General features: G+C 37.0%; 1 protein-coding gene across 1 annotated transcript in view; it reads right to left on the reverse strand.

Annotated features, from left to right (window-relative positions):
* The window catches only part of LOC136035707 (UBX domain-containing protein 6-like), a 70,097-nt gene that overhangs the window by 35,569 nt on the left and 13,899 nt on the right, over window positions 1-20,629 (reverse strand). Inside the window, exons 2-3 of the mRNA XM_065717655.1 lie at window positions 9,014-9,314; window positions 5,461-5,627 (exon numbers count right to left, since the gene is read on the reverse strand). Of these exons, the coding sequence (XP_065573727.1) occupies window positions 5,461-5,627; window positions 9,014-9,231 (385 nt within the window). The 5' untranslated portion in view covers window positions 9,232-9,314. The remainder of the gene's footprint in view (window positions 1-5,460; window positions 5,628-9,013; window positions 9,315-20,629) is intronic.

Here is a 20,629-nt window from a genome sequence, read left to right on the forward strand (position 1 = left end):
GCAAGTGATCCAGATACGAAGCCAGAACTTCGCTCTATTTTTAATGCCTTTTAATTCGGGGACATCTTTCCACATGGAACAACGAGTTTTTGAACAAACTCGGACACGAGGGACCGCAGCAGCTTCTGCTTGTTTCACAGGCAACGATTTGAAGGTAATATGTCTTTAACAGGGAGCAAGCATTTGGTAAATAAACACTAGTGCACAACAAGCTGAACGGGATTTGAATATTTGAGAGGAGAGCAGCAAGGGTAGAAACGCATAATGGAAGGTCAATTCTCCTCTATTCACTTTTATAACACCACTTCTTATCAAGCTTACTGCCTGTTACGGGTAACCGGGATTGCAAAAAATAAATAGAGACGCTTCAGGATATCGGAAGATCGTCGTAATCACGCTCATCCTCGTCCACATGTACATCCGAGGAAGACACTGTAGCAGAGCATACACAATGTTAAATGTTGTGCAGATTTTCCCTGTTATGAATGTACGTGTGTCTACACTCTTTTGGAACAATACGAAAACCAGCAGGTAAAGACTCTAAAATAAGTTCATCGCGGCTTGAATTATTGAATAAATCACAGTTGAAGTCGTCCATTAGAACCCAATCGTATCCATGACTTTCAATATTTTTGATCAGACTACTGATGGAGGAGCACACAGTTGCAAATTTCGTCACGGATGACAGTGATTGCTGATCATGAGGAAGGTAAATAGTGCACTAATTCTAATAGCCAAAAAATTATCAGCCGAGTGATACAATACAGGAGTGAGGAACAAGGAATCGTTTAACTAGGCAAGCAAGGCCACCCGAGGGTCTGCCTCTGGTTTTACGAGCGTTTGTTGTATAAACAATGTCATCGTTACATTTACGGAGCGAATGGAAACTGATTTGAGGTAGAACATGCTCTTTGAGAAAAAAGACATAAAAATCGTCTAATTTTTGGCTAATTTAATGATCTTTGTCCTTTGTGCCATTGATGTTGAATGAACATATGGTTAAGTCGAAATTGGCAGTCATTTCTTTGTCTCTTGGCTCTTTGAGAACATCCTGAGTAACGCGACACTTAAGACTGAAAGCAAAATGAGCATCCCAGCATTTAGGACACTTCGGGATGCCTTGGCATGGAGTGTCTTTTGTAGACACATGGGAACTTGCACATCTAGGGCATTTTATAGCTTGGTCGCATTTTGCTGCTAGGTGATGCGGTGATTGACACTTGCGGCAGCAACGAGAATGCCATTATGTATTCAAAAATTCGGAATATTTTATATCCCATTTTTAAGCCCAACCGGCAAGCATTAGAGAGCGCAATAGCGTCTTGGAAAGACACTTTCACTGATGTTAAGTTGCCAATCCAATCAAGTTCCACTGAATAGCTTAAGAAAATGTAGCTTTTTTTGACGGTATAGTTTGTCTTCAAGAAACAGCAGACCGTTCTAGTTTGAATTTTTACAGACCGAAAGCAAATCCAAATTTATCTAACTTGTTTCCGCTATTTATTTCCATGGTTCAATTTGGCATTACTAACGAAAATGTGGTACTACCCCAAAACTCCAAAATTCTGAAATAACCAAAGAACAAAAATCTTGGAAAATCGAACTTTTCAAATATGATGGACCTAAAGGGGGTTAAAAGGACATAATTTATTTCGACTTTCTTGGTACTTCATTAGGAATTCAGTACAATTTTGCCTAACTGGTACAAATTTAGTATATTTGGTCTATATTCAGCTATTTACTCCACTGTATACTGTTTCAAAAAGTTTGCGTCTGATTCAAAATTTCTAAAAACGTGGTCAGTTTAGTTCCATCCTTAAATTAGCCCTGCTGGAGATTACTTAAGATTTGATTTGATAATAATACTTGAATATGTACTCAGCTGATTATTTATATGTTGCTTTTGATCAGGTGACGAATATTTCATAGGTAAGGCATAGGAAAACATCGCACAAACCACTACGCAACATTCGACAGTTCTTTTCAAATTCATGGAGACCATAGTTCCAGAGTTTAGTTCCATCCTATAATTAGCCCTGTTGGAGATTACTTAAGATTTGGTTTGATAATAATACTTGAATATGTACTCAGCTGATTATTTATATGTTACTTTTGATCAGATGACGAATATTTCATAGGTAAGGCATAGGAAAACATCGCACCAACCGCTACGCAACATTCGACAGTTCTTTTCAAATTCATGGAGACGAATTTATCCGTTTAGCCATTCGGCCGAACTGTGAGGTTTCCACATAGAGAAAAGAAGTTGTAAATGAAAAGATTAATCATCCTAAAAAAGTGATTGTATAAACTTGATATCTATCGAAAATCGAAGATGCATTCAAACAGAGATGAAAAAAAAAATCATTCGAGTAGATTTGAAAATCAAATCACACCAGCTTTCAGGTGAACGAAAGTCCACGTGTTAGATGAATAAAATAACGTTTAGGAAACAATGAGTTAGAACTTACGATCTGTATTGAGCTCTGATGCATCACAGATTTGACTGTGAATTATTTCTTATAAGTGAAAGGTAAAACTTAAATAATAAAGAGGAGGTACATAAAATGTACCTATATAAATAAAGAGGATATATAATTAAAATATATAATAAATATATAGTAAAGAGGAATATAATAAAGAGGAGGTACATAAATACATAAAATGTCACGGTAGAAATATTCTAAAAGACAATTGCATGGGGTTTGGATCGGATAATGTCTTTGTAAGTATGATGGTTGAAGGTTCTTGTGAAACTTGATAATTCGCACGTTGTTTTTGTCGGTTGAGACTGCCCTTGCCTCTCTCTGTTCACGTCTAATACCTTCAATGTTGTCCCTCTAAAACTTGGTGTCATCCGGGTTATATACAATATTCATTAAGACAGATCGCAATTTACAGTTTTAGGGGATAACAAGCACGAAAAACATGAGTTGCTCAAAGTCTGTGATGCCCAACGACTGTCCTTTACCTCTTTAATGTTGCGTATTTCAAAACAGAGAGAGTACAATTTTACGTGAACTTAAAGCTCTGAAAGTATACTTTTATGTGATTTCAAAGCCAGAAATTTGCATTTGCAGAAAACATACTGAAAATGACCAAAAAAAACGAGTGTACCAAACTGTAGATTTAGACTGGGCTTCATTCTTCCACAAGTCAACAAGTTGAAAGTTTTGCACAGCCCTGCCTTTGGGAAGATATTTTCTCAGCATTTGAAAACACTAAAGAATTTTCGCATACCCAGGGGTAGTCAAGAACAAGCCTTTACGTACGTATGACCCATTCAATCGTGAATAGTTATTTCTTTCGAAAGACTCTAGGGGGACGAACGTGAAAGGTGATGTGACAGAGAATAAATACTCCTGCCCAAACATATGTCAGAAGTTAAAGAGGTGTTGGACAGAGGGTGTCAGAAGTTTGATGTGAAGTTAGCAATACGATGTTGTATTAACTTCTATCGCAATTAATACTTTAAACCTCTACAATAGTAAAAATGATTGATTGAGTTGTGTGTGCCACCGGCAAAAGTCGAGCTGGTACCAATACCAGTCATGTTTTCGAAAATAGTCAATCGACAACACATAGAAGAACTGAGCCCTAAGTGGATGTCAATCCCCGCTGAATTTATGTTTAGCAGGCATTTCCTTCCCCTGCACTTTAAACGTGCCGAACCTTTTTGGAGGGAACTAAACCAGCTTCTAAATGGTATTGGCTCCATGATATATTCAGAAATACCAAATTCCATTATCAACTTATCAAATTTCAATATCAACTTTCAAATGTCATTCATATTTTTTACCATGTCTCATGTCTTTTTTTTCCTAGGAAGTAAATTTTTAGAGCTCTGTGTCAGGTAAAAATCATAACTTTAACATGGCTACACTGCATGCGATTCCAATTTTCAGTCTTAAACCTAAGCAAAAAACTAGCGATATCGGTCAGCAGCACTAGAACTTTCATTTCTGGGTCAACTTTTGAACCAAGACAGATAAACAAAACGTTCAGCACCACCCTTTAGTCCTTGGTGAGCTGTTTAAATTCAATAGCGTTTTCTTCTTTAAAATTCATTCGTGAGACACAATACTGTGAAAATTTTGACGGGTTGACAAATTTAGTGTTGGTGTAAATATTCAACAAAGAATCGTAAACGAATTTTGTGAAAAGGGAGGAAATCAAGACAAATCTGTGCATGAAAAAGAGCATAAGCGATATTAAGCAGTGTTGCAAAAAATGCACTTGTCTTGGTTCAAAGTTCATCTTGTTGCTGTGCATGTCACTAAGAAGCAACAAAGGGTAAGCTCGTATTTCTTTAACACCGAGAGAACTTTTAAATTCCTCTGCCATGGTCCCAAACACGGAAAACAAACTAACAAACTCAACTAAAATCCCGAGCAGAAGGAATGATGAAAGTAGATGGTGCTCAATTCAGAACAAGGGAAAAATACTCCTTTAACAGCTCTCTAAATTCTTCTAATCATATATTCTTAGAATATATCTAACGATGGAGAGAGATATGATTACAAATATTAAACACTTTCAGACTTAATTTCCAGCTTCAAATTGAGACTGATGCCTTCCTGCTGCAATAGAACTTTTTATTAAAAAGCTATAAACAAGCAATTAGAAAGCTATAAGCTGGTCTGGCCCGATCAGCCAGAAGATCGGCAGAACAAGTCCAGACTGTTGTCTCTGACATGGAATATATTACTCTAGTTCAAATCACAAACTATAGGCACTGGCATAGGGACAGAAGACAAAAAATCCCTTTTAACCTCAGATAAGAATTATAAGTAAATATTGAAAATACAGCATCATATTCAGTAATCAGGCATAAATCCTACTTTCCGCATGACTGCAAGGGTTAGATCAGTGATTCCCGAAGTACCACCGCCTAATAGGCGGTGACGCGATTCAGGGGGGGGGCGAAGCTGTGAAGAGGTTCATTACAGTGATTGAAAACAATGCATAATAGATGCATAGCAAATAGTGAGACGCAGTAATTTAAGATTCGGCTGACAGAAATACGGCCAAAAAGGCCAAAAGTAAGGCCACTAAAATTTCAACAACACACCAAGTTCATTATATTTTCAATAAGAAAGTTTTTTATTGAACTTTGTGAGCCTTTCTATTCTGGTATTTTAACAGTTTTAAAAATCAATGCTTCTAATTGCACATCTTTCTTTACGAAGAACAAAGAAACGCTAGTTAATATTTCTTTCTATTCAACTGTTATAATATTCTAAAAGAAACAATCTCCATGGGGCACAGAATAATACTTTTTCTTGAAAGGGGGGGGCGGTAGAAAAAATTAATTTGGGAGCTACTGAATGAGATCCTTACCAATTTCCTACAATAAACCAAAAACGATGCCTAAGGAAACAAAAAGGAGCCCAACGATAAATAAGAAAAATTCAGACCTTAAGGACACCCTCTTAAATTTGAAAATAATCAGAGCCTTACCAATCATAGGGCATGTGTAGAAAACTCCAGATGTTGCGAGCTGGGATGGAAGAGCAGCCTTAACAGATTGCAAATTACCTACAGCGCCTTCACTAGAAGGTTCACTCAACTGTTTCCGCTCTTCTTCGATCTCTTTTCTTGCTTGAGCTCGAATAGCATTAAGTGATCTAAAAAGAAAATTAGAATAATCCTTCTTAAAAAACATATGGGTAGTTTTTGATACAACTGCATAACAAACACTAAAGCTGTAAATAGAGTTATAATTTTATAGTTTATTTTGACATACGAAATCTCTAAAATTAAGTTTAGAGCTTAGTTTCGTTTTTTAATTAGGTCTTCAGGCTACATAGCGAATTTTAAAGCAATCATTTGCTAGTAAATCTAGGAAAATATATGGTCTAGTAGTTGCAGTAAAGCTAAATATAATCATCATATCCTAGCTAGGAAGTATATAGGGGCTAGACTTAAATCTTGAGCGTCCCTAGGCCCAAGCGTTTTCACCACTCCGTTTTTGCAAGATTTTTTTTTGGAAAATCTCCAAAAATTCGGAGATTTTATCAAACTTCTAGAATATCGTTTTTCTGTGAATAGGCAGCGCAACAGCAAAGGGCACTGGCACTTTGACGATGGATTACATCAGTCCAGTTTTTGTTAAGAAAAAACAATGCTCAGAGCTTTTTTTGCACCCCTCAGCATCCTAGATCCGGGCCTACTGAGCCTATACGTAAATCCTGGCTTGGATACATTTGTTGTCCATATTTCTTCACCTTTGGACTAATAATAATTATTTGCCAATATTATTTCGAGTTGCAAATCCTGTGATCCAGGTGCAAAAAAAAAAAAAAAAATAACAGGCGCCAGAAGCAGTTTAATAATTAAAGTACCTTTGAAAATATTCTATACTGATTGTACCTTTTTTTCTCTTTTTTTCTATATATATTTTGTTAGATCGATTGTACTTGATTCACGTTTTTTCTTTATTTCTATTGATTACTCCATCTGTGTTGTATTTTCACATTTATGAGGGTCAGTAAAATTAAATATACACAGCTATTCAGAAGGCTAAAAAAAGAAACATTTTACATAATTTTTTCTACATTTCCCGCAGATGTGTTGGCCTTAGGCAGCCAGAGCTACGCACCCCCTAATCCATTAAAATCTATTCAGAGCCTCCCTCTTTACAACCTTCCAAGGAGTCCTAATTTCTCTTCTTACGACCTACTCTAACCCAATTTCGGGACGACCTGCATTCCGTATGGCCCTAGATGGTTGGCCGAAAAGGACAATATTTGGCAATTTGTCGTCTTTCATCCGCAGAACGGGTCATGCAACAATAATTCTCTGTAGATATTCGACAAAAGTTTTAAATTATATCTCTTGCCGCTTCTGGACTGTTGATTGCTTATCAAGAGATTTTTTTAAGGGCTATTCTCGCTTCAAATCACAACCTCAATAGAAACAAATTGTATCAGTTTAAGATGAACAACAATCGATTTCAATTGAAAAAAAAAACTATGACAAATGTAATTTATAAAGTTTACAAAAACGAAAAAAAGTTACAAATAAAAACCTTTTAAAAAAAGTTCCAAAAACGTGTACAAAGAAGTACTATAGTGTTCCAAAAGGCAAAAATACTGCAATCCATAAACTCCACTTATGCTGCACCAGTTCAATTTAAAGTTTCACTTGAATCAGAAAGATGGCAGAGATGGCAGGGAGATTATATTATCCCAAAATAAGAGTGGCACATGTTTGTTCAAATTGTACATTTACCAAAGCTTACAAAAATTCATCTTATCTAAAAGCACATTTAAGGACTCGTCCAACGAGGAGTTCCTTTCCTATATCTCTATAGCCCCTTCGAATCACAACCATTGACTGTAACAAACTATGCATAAAACCGTCTTATCTAAAAGCACATTTAAGGGCTCGTATAACGAGAAGTTCCCTTCCAATATCTCTATAGCCCCTTCGAATCACAACCATTGATTGTAACAAACTATACATAAAATCATCTTATCTAAAAGCACATTTAAGGACTCGTACAACGAGGAGTTCCTTTCCTATATCTCTATAGCCCCTTTGAATCACAACCATTGACTGTAACAAACTATACATAAAATCATCTTATCTAAAACCACATTTATGGACTCATACAACGAAGAATTCCTTTCCACTAGCTCTAGAGCCCCTTAAAATCACGTCCACTGGCTGTAATAAAGCTTACATTAAATCATCTTTTCTAAAAGCTCATACAAAGGGGGACTACTTTACCTCCTATACCTCTAGAGCCACTTAAAATCACGTCCACTGACTGTAAATTTTCCTACAGCTCCATAGCCCCTTCTTATAGCCCTCTGGGTAAAATATACAGTTTAAATCTGTTTGTTTATGTCGGTGACGTATTGTCTCCAAACCCAATCTTATCATTTCCAGATTTTTTTTTTTTTTTTGCAAGGCAATCCCACTAAGAAAGTAATGCAAACTGACGCTTCATTTCTAAAATATGATTGGTTCTCCTATATTCCAGTGAGAAATTTTTAGGCAATAAGATGAAATAGAAGATATATTCCACCTGATTAGTTGTCCAGTTTGATATTTTAAGCCAAAAGAGAGGAACAATGATTCTCTGTTGGTCAAAATGTTCAGGGTAGCAAGCATACCATCATCTCGGAATCACATTCTTTTCCTTTTTGCTACAAACAAGTGTGTTTTCAGTTGCCTTTAATAATAAATTAGTACTGAAGCGTAGGAGTATTGGCTATCCCGGGGAGGGCGTGGAGTTACCACGAACTGTTTGACTAAGTATGTGAGCCTCTTCCTGGCTAATTTATCTACAATAGGATGCCTCCACGAAGGGTCTTTTCTTCAAAAAGTTTAAATCTCTTATATATAATTAGTTGTTTCAAAAGCCTTCAATACCAACATATAATGAAGTCAAATACCATATGCGAAATATGAACGAATCATACCTGTGAGAAACCATGTCCATGCCACTGGAAGAAATTTAGCAGGTTAGACAAACTTAATCGTTCATTCAACTTTATTTGTTCATGAGCTTAGTTCAATCAACATAAAAATGATTTTGAGACCAAAGTGGCAGGACTTATTGGTTCATTCAACTCTCAGGCGTAATTTAATACCCCTAATCTCTCTTCATTTCGATGGGTTAGGTCGAGCTAATTTAGTTTGAACAAACTCATCCAATTGAGACAAATTACCATGAGAGTTAGTTCAACTAAGTGCCCAATATGGGTGTCAACGGGGTGACAGCTAGCCTCTTATTACGGAAATGAAATTTTTAACTAAAAAGGTAGTGCTTGAAAATCAAATCAACGTGATTTTTAATCACAGTACCCTGCATGCACTAAAAAGTTCAAAATTAATCAAATTCCTGTCACTGGGAAAAATTAGAAATTTTTAAAACTTGGAAAATGAAAGGATGGGGCAACCATAGCACGTAAAGTCGCCCTCGAGTATTTATAATATACATAAAATAGCTTAATGAACAGGGTTAAAACTCGTAAAAAAACAATTACAAAATAATACCAACCTATTATAGTCCTGTTTGTTCAGCTTTTCCAGTCTAGCTAGTGCAGCACTACCAGCTGCTATTTGGGCATCTGATGGCCCACTTGCTTCACGCTTCACTGGTTCTGTCCTAGCTGGGACAGGCCTCGACCTAGCTTCAGTAAGCTTATGAGCTGCACCAGCAGATTTAAATCTGATATCTGCAGCTTTCTTCTTGAAAAATTCTTTGATTGAAGGCATTTTTCAAATTCTTGGAGTGTGTTCTTGTGACAACTTCAGATCGGATATCCCACTCTGGAGCTCTTCCCGCACAGCAGAGGCATCTATAAAAAAAAAAAAAAAAAAAAAAAAAAAAAAAAAAAAAAAAAAAAAAAAAAAAAAAAAAAAAAAAAAAAAAAAAAAAAACGCTACAATACAGAAACCTCACAAAATCAAATAAAACACCTATTTAAGGTAATTTTTTCTCTCAGTTTTAGCAATGTTGTGTTTTGTATTACGCACGTTTTCAATCATATTAGTCAAAAGTGAATCAATGGATCCTCCAAGAGAACTTTATAAAAGCACTCTACTATCGAGACTATGCAGGTACACACCCAGGGGCGTATCAATCAATCAATATTTATTAATTCCAATTAAAAATATACAAAAAAAATATTATGCCCCAACAGAGAGCAGAGCTCGTAAGCCTGGGGCAGTACAAATGCACAGAAAAAAAACACAACGTCTCGTCATACTAATAATTCCAAAAAGAGAAAAAAAACTAAGACAAAAAAAACATACAAGGTAGGAGATCATAGAGGAGGCCACCCCAGCGTGAGAACACCACAGCAAAATACATACTAAAATCTATTATTAATCAATCCCGACATCCATGCAAAGAAATATTTTTGAAATATGTTTTCTCAAAGAAAATCACTTGTGAAACTTCGGGACATTTCTACTAAGTTAAGTTTATTTATAATATGAGGAATCTGGTATCTGATTGAGAATCTAGCTTTTTCTGATTTGATTGGCGGAAGGCGATACTTCTTGGAGCGGATGCAGTGGGTAGGAGAAGTGGGAGTCCCAATTATACCCAAATCATGGAAATAATTTGCTGAGGATTGGATATCATAATACCACATTGCTGTATGCGCGTCCTTCAATTGTTTGAGATTAAGTATATTGAGAAAAATATATAAAGTTTGGGTTTCTGACAGATTTTTAAGTCTCGCAGGGCGATGAACAAAAGCACCCTGAATTCTAATTGCCTTATTTGGAATTATCTGAAGAGGTTGCAGATGGACCATGGATGTGTTGAGATAAACTAAGGGGCAATAATTAAGATATGATTCAATTAGAGAATGGTATAAAATTTGAAGGATGGAGAAAGGAAACGCCTGTTCCAATCTATGAGGAAAACCATCACAACAAGTGAAGGGCATCACAACAATCATCACAACAAGTGATGGCCAAGTTTCAATCTCAAATAATCAGAATGCTTACGGAAAGATAAAAGTTCATCAAGAACAATCCTAAGGTAATGAATTCGGCTATGGAAAAGTTCGGAGCTAGGCAGTTACACGCAAACCATTTATTCAAAGATGATCACTTCAGGGTGTGATGTATTAGTATTGTTTCCAATTTTTTTCCTTTATTAATTTCCATGTAGTCCAAGGTAAATCCAATTTTTTAAATGAATTTTCATAATAAATTTGTTCACTTGTTCTATGAATTTTAACCAGCAACTTTTTATAATTTTTGAATCGCTGTACATTATGAGCTGAGGGGTATTTCATTTTTATCTTATAGAGTCGATTTTTTTCCTTGACAGATTTTTAAAGCGATAGACTTATCCAAGGTTTTTTGGGTGAGTTTCTTTTCCGGTACGTATTTCTAAATGGGCGATGAAGATTCAGTTTTTCTGCGTAGGGACAAGGATTTCCTAAATCTTGTAATTTTCAAAAGTATTCCCAAAGGTTTTTTGTAATTCCTATGCATTTCACCCTTTTTTAACATTCTGACAACATTTTTTTCCATGAAAATACCAAAAATGGATATTTTTCAAGACTAGCGGAAGGGCCAAAACTTAGGAGGTATGTATTTAGTATCTTTTACTTTTTTGTGGCATTTTCATTGAAAATGTCGTTTTTATGATTTGAACCGAAATCGAAAAACAACAAAATCGACAAAAAAATGACAAATATATTCCCCAAAACCACATTTTTAGTTTCTATCCTCGGTAGAATTTTTCAGAAATTTTTTTTTGATAGATGAAAATTCTCGAATTCTTGGAGTGCATCCTTGTGACAACTTAAGATTGTAAATCAGTCTCTGGAGCTCTTCCCGTACAGCAGAGGCCAAAGGCATATCCTGGATTTTGCTCAGTGTTCACAGGGCGAGGGGGGAGGAGGAGGAGAGGTTTACAAAAAACTTTAAAACACGCATCAAAATTGATTCGTGACATTTTTGCTACTTTTAAGAGTTGGACAGATATTTCGATGGGAGGGAGGGCCAAATCCGGTAACTCCCTACTCTGGGTAAAGCCTCTTTTAAGAGGCCACTAAAAAAAGAAAAAAAGTGGGGTTGCAGGGAGTATGTGTAAGTTACTTGTGTCATAGAATAAGCAATATGACCTCACTGTTCCAAGCAAGCAGAATCAATCGAGATTAACCCTCAATACTAAAAAATTACTATATAATTATAACTAGCTTGTGCGGTGCTGCGACTAAAAAAGAAAAGAAACTCAAGGAAAATATTTTCCTGGAAAATTCCCTCAGCAGAAAATTTTCCCCAGAGGAATGTCTTGTATTTCCCCCTTCTTGTGTGTTAAAAATGATCGTATTTTTAAATTAAAAAGTATTTGAAAAATTTCTTCAGCGGAAAATTCTCACCTGGAATATCCAACCCCCGACGATTCCCCTTTATTGGGGGGACCTAGTCAATAAATTGAAAAACACAACAACGTATTGAATGGATAAATATGAACATCAATTTTTTATTTCAAACGTGAATTATCTTCGTGATAATGTGAGCTATCCCATAGTAGAATTATTCCCAGACTGAATAAAATTGTCATTTACCCTAGATTTATAAACATTACCTAATCAATTTTATTAAATTACATACGCAAAGAGTCGGAAAAAGATGTGCAAATCAAATTCATTGTCGCATGGAACTCCATCCTCCCCGTCAGTATCCCCCGGAAAGTTTTCCCCTTGTCTAAAATAATAATTGTGTTTTCAAACTTGAAAAGTATTGAATTGAATATGTTGAATAGCAGATGCGGATAATCTGTTGAAAAAGATTTTTATAATTCCAGAAACGTGTTAGATCTCAGAAGTAATTGACTAAACCAGATTAACAGAAAATGTGCATAATTTGACCAGAAGGAACTGTCAATAATTTGTGTTGAGGGGTCTCTAGTTAACGTCTGCGGGAAAAGTATTGGGAGGGACTCTAATCAGCTGAGAATATAAAGACTTTCTCCAATTCATGTAAGGAGTAAAAAGATGGAAATAAGTATAGTTCACAAGGGTCCATGAATAAATAATGTACACCAGAGGGTGCCATTGGGCGGGTAATATATATATATATATATATATATATATATATATATATATATATATATATATATATATATATATATATATATATATATATATATATATATATATATATATATATATATATATATATATATATATACCCCAACACCTAGTTGGTGAGGGCGCTTCGCGCCCAAGCAAGCCCCCCGCCCACGTAAGTCGTTACGCGCCATTGTAGTTGTGTCCCTGTGTCCCACCTGTGAATATAGATATTCACAGGTGATGTGAATATCTATATATGGTGATGTGCATAATTTGCACATATAAATGTGCATAATTTGACCAGAAGGAAAGTTCACAAGGGTCCATGAATAAATAATGTACACCAGAGGGTGTCATATATACATGTATGTAAATATACTAGCTACTGGGGTGGCGCTTCGCGCCACCCCAACACCTAGTTGGTGGGGGCGCTTCGCGCCCAAGCAAGACCCCCCGCCCGCGTAAGTCGTTACGCGCCATTGTAGTTGTGTCCCTGTGTCCCACCTGTGAATATAGATATTCACAGGTGATGTAAATATCTATATATGGTGATGTGAATATATATCTATTTATATATAAATACTAGCTGTTGGGGTGGCGCGAAGCGCCACCCCAACACCTAGTTGGTGGGGCGCTTCGCGCCCCCCAAAGCCCCCCCGCGCGCGTAAGTCGTTACGCGCCATATTAGTTTCGCGCCATTGTAGTTGTGTCCCTGTGTCCCATCTGTGAATATAGATAGATTTATATATGTGTTTCAAACTACGTAAAAATTGCGAATATACAACATTCTTGGCTTTCCCATTGTCTGTGCATATACAAAGCCGTATGTACTAATAATGACGTCATATGCAAACGCTCTTTTTACAAACAAACAAACATGCATACACACAACTTGTTTTTATATAGATAGATAGATAGATACAATACAAATTGACTGCGTAAAACTTACGAATATACAACATTCTTCGCTGTCCAATTGTCGCTGCATATACATAGATTGTCAGGTTTACCGACCCTCGAACATGCAACGTACAATTTTCCATGGGAAAAACAATCAGTATTAAGATCTATACCACATTTTTCTAATGATTGACCTTGAGCTTTGTTAATGGTGATTGTAAATGCTAATCGAATTGGGAATTGCAATCTTTTAAATTGAAAAGGCAGATCCGTTGGAATCATGGGAATGCGAGGAATGAGAACAGCCTAACCCTCAAAAGGCCCTGTCAAGATTGTGGCCTCTATTAGGTTTGCCATTGTTTTTTTTACGGCAAGTCGCGTGCCATTGCAAAGCTTTGGTGGGTTGATATTTCTTAAAAGTATTATTGGTACGCCTATTTGTTAGTTGTAGCACGTGTGGTGGAAACCCTGAAAGATCCACGGAATTTAAAAATTCAGATGGATAATTAACCGCTTCATTTGGTTCTAAAACTGTGTCGACTGACTTGTAAAGGACTGCCTGGTCTCGAATTTTGGTCAAAACAATATTGTTGATTTCGTGGACGTCTATATTTTTGGGTGCGAGAATCGCTCTATCACTTAGCCATTTATTATTTTTATAATTTTTTAGAATATTCGGATATACTTTTTCAATCAATTCATTTTTGGACGTCACTAAATTACAGAAATCAGCAGGTAGTTGTATACGTCCTGAAATTGAGTCTACTGGGAGCTTTCCGTTTCCAATTGCCAGCAATTGATCTGAAAATGTTTGACCAGAGTCATCGTTTTGCAATCGGACACGCATATTTGTAGTTAATTTTAATGTTTTTACGTGTACCCATAAATTAGAATTTTTCAGGCAAGCATTCATTTCGTCTGCAGGAGTTGATCTAGGTATTATAGGTAATGTTTGCCTGAAATCTTCCGCAAGCAATATTAATGTGCTGCCAAAGGGTTTCGACTTCCCTCGCAAATCTTTCAAGCATTGATCCAGAGCCTCAACCGATTTTTTGTGTGCCATTGTGCACTCATCCCAAATAATAAGTTTGCATTGCTGCATACTTTACCCATCCCAGATGATTTGGAAATATTGCACGTGGGAGTTTCTGTAGAATGCAAATTCAGAGGCAATTTCAAAGCGGAATGAGCAGTTCTTCCACCAGGCATCAATGTTGCGGCTATTCCGGACGACGCAATTGCCAACGCTATATCATTTTTTGATCGAATTGATGCCAGAATCAGTTTTATCACAAACGTTTTACCAGTACCTCCTGGCGCATCCAAAAAGAAAATTTCTCCAACGTTGTTATCGACACAATCCATTATCGTATCATAAATGTCTTTTTGTTCCGACGTTAACTTGGAAATGTTATTTTGTACATACGACAATAGATCACTCGTACTGTGACTTTGTTCACGATCCAATTCTACACATGTCGAAACAGCAGCGATACGGTTAGGTGAAGGCATTCCCAAATCCTGAAGAGGTTTGTTTGCCATACGTACGCACAAATCTTCTATAATAACTAAAGTGTAGTTATAAATTTCTGATGTAAAATCAAAAGTCATATCTGACGTCTCTAACTGTTTTCGATGGAGTATATCTTCGGACATTTTTGACTTATATTTTTCCCATAACTCTGTAGGAGCTGATGGAGAGCAAGTTGTTAAAATGATGCCAAACAATGCACGAATTTGACTTGGGGTTGACGTTTCGCACGCGTCATTGATGCAGTTATCCCAGTGTTGGTCATTCTCCAATAAATTCAGAGCTTGGCATGCCCTACGGTAAGTGTCATGTATAGTACCGTTTACAGTTCTCAAATACTCAAAGGATAATAATAAATAAATCTGGACGACCATAGAGACGAACATACGCAATAGCATCTTGAGCATATTCATGCATATGACGGGGACTGCCAGCATATGACGAAGGTAAAATTGTTAATCTTCCAACGTTTGTGGTATTACCGTCATTTATAGCTGCATCTCGCAAGTGAATGTATTGTTCAGAGCGGAGCTTGGTCTGATTCAGGCGGATATATAGCAAACGTTCTGATTCAATTTTAGCATACATATCAACGACGAATTGATGAAACAATTCACGGCATTTTAAAATATAACTTTCTTCATCCTGCCGAATCATTAGTCTATAGGAATAATAATGCATTGCACTACATTTCTTATTCATTTCTTTGTTAGTGGCTGGATTCATCAATTTAATATTAAAGTGATAGCCGTCGGCTCCATCCCAAAAAATGATAGGATATTGTAGGGCATCGTAGCATCGATGAGTTTCAGCAATTCTTAACAACTGAGCGTTTCGCTTATGAAGAATAATATCTCGAGGTAAAAACTGATCACCGACCATAACGATTGGCACTTCGTCGATAGTTGGAGCATTGTATCTACGCACATGTTGGCCAGGAGGCGTTTTGTCAGCGGAAATAACAATTTTATGCGTATCAGTAGGCATCAAATCGATGGCTGTTTTGAACAGACGCACTAAATTATTATTTTCGTGGAAAAGATGTTGCAATTGGGAAACGATTGTCCTTTCAACGTTGGGAGAAATTTCGCAACGTGCATTCAATTCAGAATTTCTATCACTGATGAAGTACAATAGTAAAAATTTATTATTCTCGCCTGAGAATGGAAGAAGGAACCCTGCTCTATGATAAATTTGCCCTTTTACTTTGAAAGTAGACACAAATTGATCTGGATTTTCGATTTGGGCTCCAAACGACGTCATTTGGAAACATGAGTTATATTTTCTGATTTGTGACAAAAAACGCTTAGATTCTGACGTAGTTCCAGTAAGGAAAGTCTTCAATGGCTCTGGTGGTGCAGCCAATAGAGGAAGTTAAACTTTTCCTGAGGCGCAACACATTCCCATTGTTTCACCATTGAATTTCAAGGCCTTGCAATAGGGACAAATTTTAGACATAGTCCCGATTTGAACACATCTACTCAATCTATAATCATCGACTGGGCTGTACCTGAATGCCAGGCGATAACTTTCAGGTTGCTCTGATTCCTCGGCACGCTATCTTTTCTTACTTTCTCTATCAGCAGCAAGCCTGATTTCTTGCTGTTCATGTGATTCCTCGTCACGCCTTCTTTTTTCACTTTCTCTTTTAGCAGCAAGTCTGGTTTCATGGTGCTCTGGTAGTTCTTCGGCACGCCTTCTTTTTTCACTTTCTCTTTTAGCAGCAAGTCTGCTTTCGCGTTGCTCTGGTAGTTCCTCAGCACGCTTTCTGTTCTTTCTTTCTCTATCAGCCTCAAGCCCGTTTCTTTGCTGTTTGATTCCTCGGCACGCTTTCTTTTCTGACTTTCTCTGTCAGCAGCAAGTTTTTTGGCATAGACTCTCTGAGCATCTTCCTTGGCTGTTGCCATTGTAAGTTCATCAGTTATTTTAAAGTTAAACATTAATAGATTTCTACGTGAACGCATGTCTTAAATATCATTAATGACGTCACCGTCATAACAAAAATGACGACAACTAACTTCATGACGTCAGTCAACACACAAACATGACGTCACCTGACAGACTCATCCACAGACAACTTATTTATATATATATATATATATATATATATATATATATATATATATATATATATATATATATATATATATATATATATATATATATATATATATATATATATATATACATACTTATATACATATATATGTTTTTAACTACGTAAAACTTGCGAATATACAACATTCTTCGCTGTCCAATTGTCTGTGCATATAAATAGATTGTAAGGTTTACTGACTCTTGAACATGCAACATATAATTGTCCATGGGAAAAATAATCCGTATTGAGATCTATACCTCATTATTCTAATGATTGCCCTTGAGCTTTGTTGATGGCGATTGCTAATCGAACATTCTCTGTGTCCCCGTCGTCATTTATATATCCCCCTTGTGCCCCCGGCGTCCCCGTTGTAGTTGTGTCCCTGTGTCCCGGTCGTCATTTATATTCCCTGTGTCCCGGTCGTTATGTGTGTCCCGGTGTCCCAGTCTGTAATTTCTCTTTGAGTGTCCCGGTCGTCATTGATAATCCCCGTGTCCCGGTCTGTCATTTCGTCAGTCGACAAACATGACTTCAGTCAACACACAACGCACAAACAACTTATTTTTATACGAACACTAGTTTGTCCCACCTGTGAAACTGTTATCAAGAAATCTTTCCTCTTATCTAGTAAAAGGTTTTTAAAAATAGACACTTATAATAATTGTTGCATTGTTGCACATAGACACACTGTTGCAGCGCCATTTATTTTGAATTGTCTTTCTAATTGAGCGGATTTTTTTAAGAATTAGCCACATGGTAAAGATGAATTCTATAATTGTTTAGTTCATTCAGGTTTTTTGCAATGTGTTAGTATTTGTGATTTAGTAAAATTTATTATATTTAGTTTACCTATTGTTGCTAAAAAGAGGGATATATATCCCTCTTTATATATATATATATATATATATATATATATATATATATATATATATATATGTTTTTAACTACATAAAACTTGCGAATGTACAACATTCTTTGCTGTCCCATTGTCTGTGTATACAAATAGATTGTCAGGTTTACCGACTCTTGAGCATTCAACATATAATTGTCCATGGGAAAAACAATCCGTATTCAGATCTATACCTCATGATTCTAATGATTGCCCTTGAGCTTTGTTGATGGTGATTGCTAATTGAACATTCCCTGTGTCATTCCATGGAACATTGGAACATTCCATTGTGCATATCACAATACATATCGCCGAACCTTTGTTTTTTTTTAACTAAAATCTGGTAGGCATTGATGACCTTATCTAAGTCAAAATCCCAAACTCAATCATCATCGCTATCATTTTCAGTTTTGATATGTTTTGACTCTCGCTGTCCAGGTGGATTTGCATCTAACTGCGCGGTTTTGCGTTCTTTAGCCGCAAGCCTGTTTTCTTGCTGTTCTTGTGATTCCTCGGCACGCTTTCTTTTCTTACTTTCTCTATCAGCCGCAAGCCTGTTTTGTTGCTGTTCTTGTGATTCCTCGGCACGCTTTCTTTTCTTACTTTCCCTATCAGCCGCAAGTTTTTTGGCATAGACTCTTTGACCAGCTTCCTCGGCTGTTGCCATTGTAGGTTCCTCAGTCATTTTACAATTAAACATTTTTCCGTCCACGATCTTCTTACAATTAAAAATTTGTCTTTGAACGATTTTCTTAAATACTTTTAATGACGTCACCGTCATAACAAACATGACGACAACTAACTTCATGACGACATGACTTAACTCGATAGATAGTAAGACAGACAGACAACTTATTTTTATATATATAGATTCCCTGTGTACCTGTCGTTATTTATATATCCCCCCTGTGCCCCCGGCGTCCCCGTTGCAGTTGTGTCCCTGTGTCCCGGTCGTCATTTATATTCCCTGTGTCCCGGTCGTTATTTGTGTTCCGGTGTCCCAGTCTGTAATTCAATGTCTCAAAGCTGTTATTTTAAATCCCGACCGGATCTGGTGACATTGGGGGGGAGTTGGGAGGGGGAAACCTAAAATCTTGGAAATACTTAGAGTGGAGGGATCGGGATGAAACTTGATGGGAAAAATAAGCACAAGTCCTACGGACTACCGGAACGGATCCGCTCTCTTTGGGGTAGTTGGGGGAGGGGGGGTTAATTAAAAAAAAAGAAAAATGGGGTATTTTCAACTTATGAACGGGTGATCGGATCTCAATGAAATATGATATTTAGAAGGATATCGTGTCTCAGAGCTCTTATTTTAAATCCCGACCGGATCTGGTAAAATTGGGGGGATGGGGAGGGGGAGGGGGATATCTAAAACTTGGAATACACTTAGAGTGGAGGAATCGGGATGAAGCTTGGTGGGAAAAATAAACACAAGTCCTAGAAACATGACTGACATAACCGGAACGGATTCGCTCTCTTTGGGGTAGTTGGGGGGGGGTTAATTCTGAAAAATTAGAAAAAATGAGGTATTTTTTAACTTACGAACGGGTAACCAGATCTCAATTAAATTTGATATTTAGAAGGATATCGTGTCTGAGAGCTCTTATTTTAAATCCCTACCAGATCTGGTGACATTGGGGGGGGGGGGGGTTGGGAGGGGGAAACCTAAAACTTTGAAAACACTTAGAGTAGAGGGATCGGGATGAAGCTTCGTGGGAAAAATAAGAACAAGTCCTAGATACATGATTGACATAACCGTAACGGATCCTCTCGCTTTGGGGTAGTTGGGGGAGGGGGTTAATTCTGAAAATTAGAAAAAAAACGAGGTATTTTTAACTTAAGAACGGGTGATCGGATCCCAATGAAATTTGATATTTAGATGGATATCGTGTCTCAAAGCTAATATTTTAAATCCCGACCGGATCTGATGATATTGGGGGAGTTTGGGGTGGGAAAACCTAAAATCATAGAAAACGCACGGGGTCAGTTGGGGGGGAGGGCGGAAATCTTAGAAAATACTCAAAGCAGAGCGATCAGGATGAAACTGGATGGGAAGAATAAAACCCCGTCTAAGATACGTGACTGACATAACCAGACCGGATCTGCTCTCTTTGGTGGAGTTGGGGGGGGGGGGCATTTGGAAAATGAGGAATTTGTAACTTACGAAAGGGTGACCAGATCTTAATGAAAATTGATATTTAGAAGGATATTGTGCTTTAAAGCTCTAATTTTTAATTCCGACCAGATCCTGTGACATTGGAGGGAGTTGGAGGGGGATACCAGAATTCTTGGAAAAAGTGAAAATTGGGGTATTTTTATCTTACGAATAGGTGATCGGACCTTAATGAAATTTGATATTTACAAGGAATTCATGTCTCAGAGCTCTTATTTCAAATCCCGACCAGATCTTTTGACATTGGGGGGAGTTGGAGGGGAAAATCTTTAAAGAACTTGGAGTGGAGGAATCGGGATGAAGCTTGGTGGATAGAATAAGTAAATGTCCTTGATACGAGATTGACCTAACCGTACCAGATTCGCTCTCTTTGGGGGAGTTGGGGGGAGGAGATCAGTGATTTGGCGAGTTTGGTGCTTCTGGACGTGCTAGGAAGATGAAAATTGGTAGGTGTGTCAGGGAGCTGCACAAATTG

The sequence above is a fragment of the Artemia franciscana genome, chromosome 14, assembly GCF_032884065.1.
Source record: "Artemia franciscana chromosome 14, ASM3288406v1, whole genome shotgun sequence".
Classification (NCBI taxonomy): domain Eukaryota; kingdom Metazoa; phylum Arthropoda; class Branchiopoda; order Anostraca; family Artemiidae; genus Artemia; species Artemia franciscana.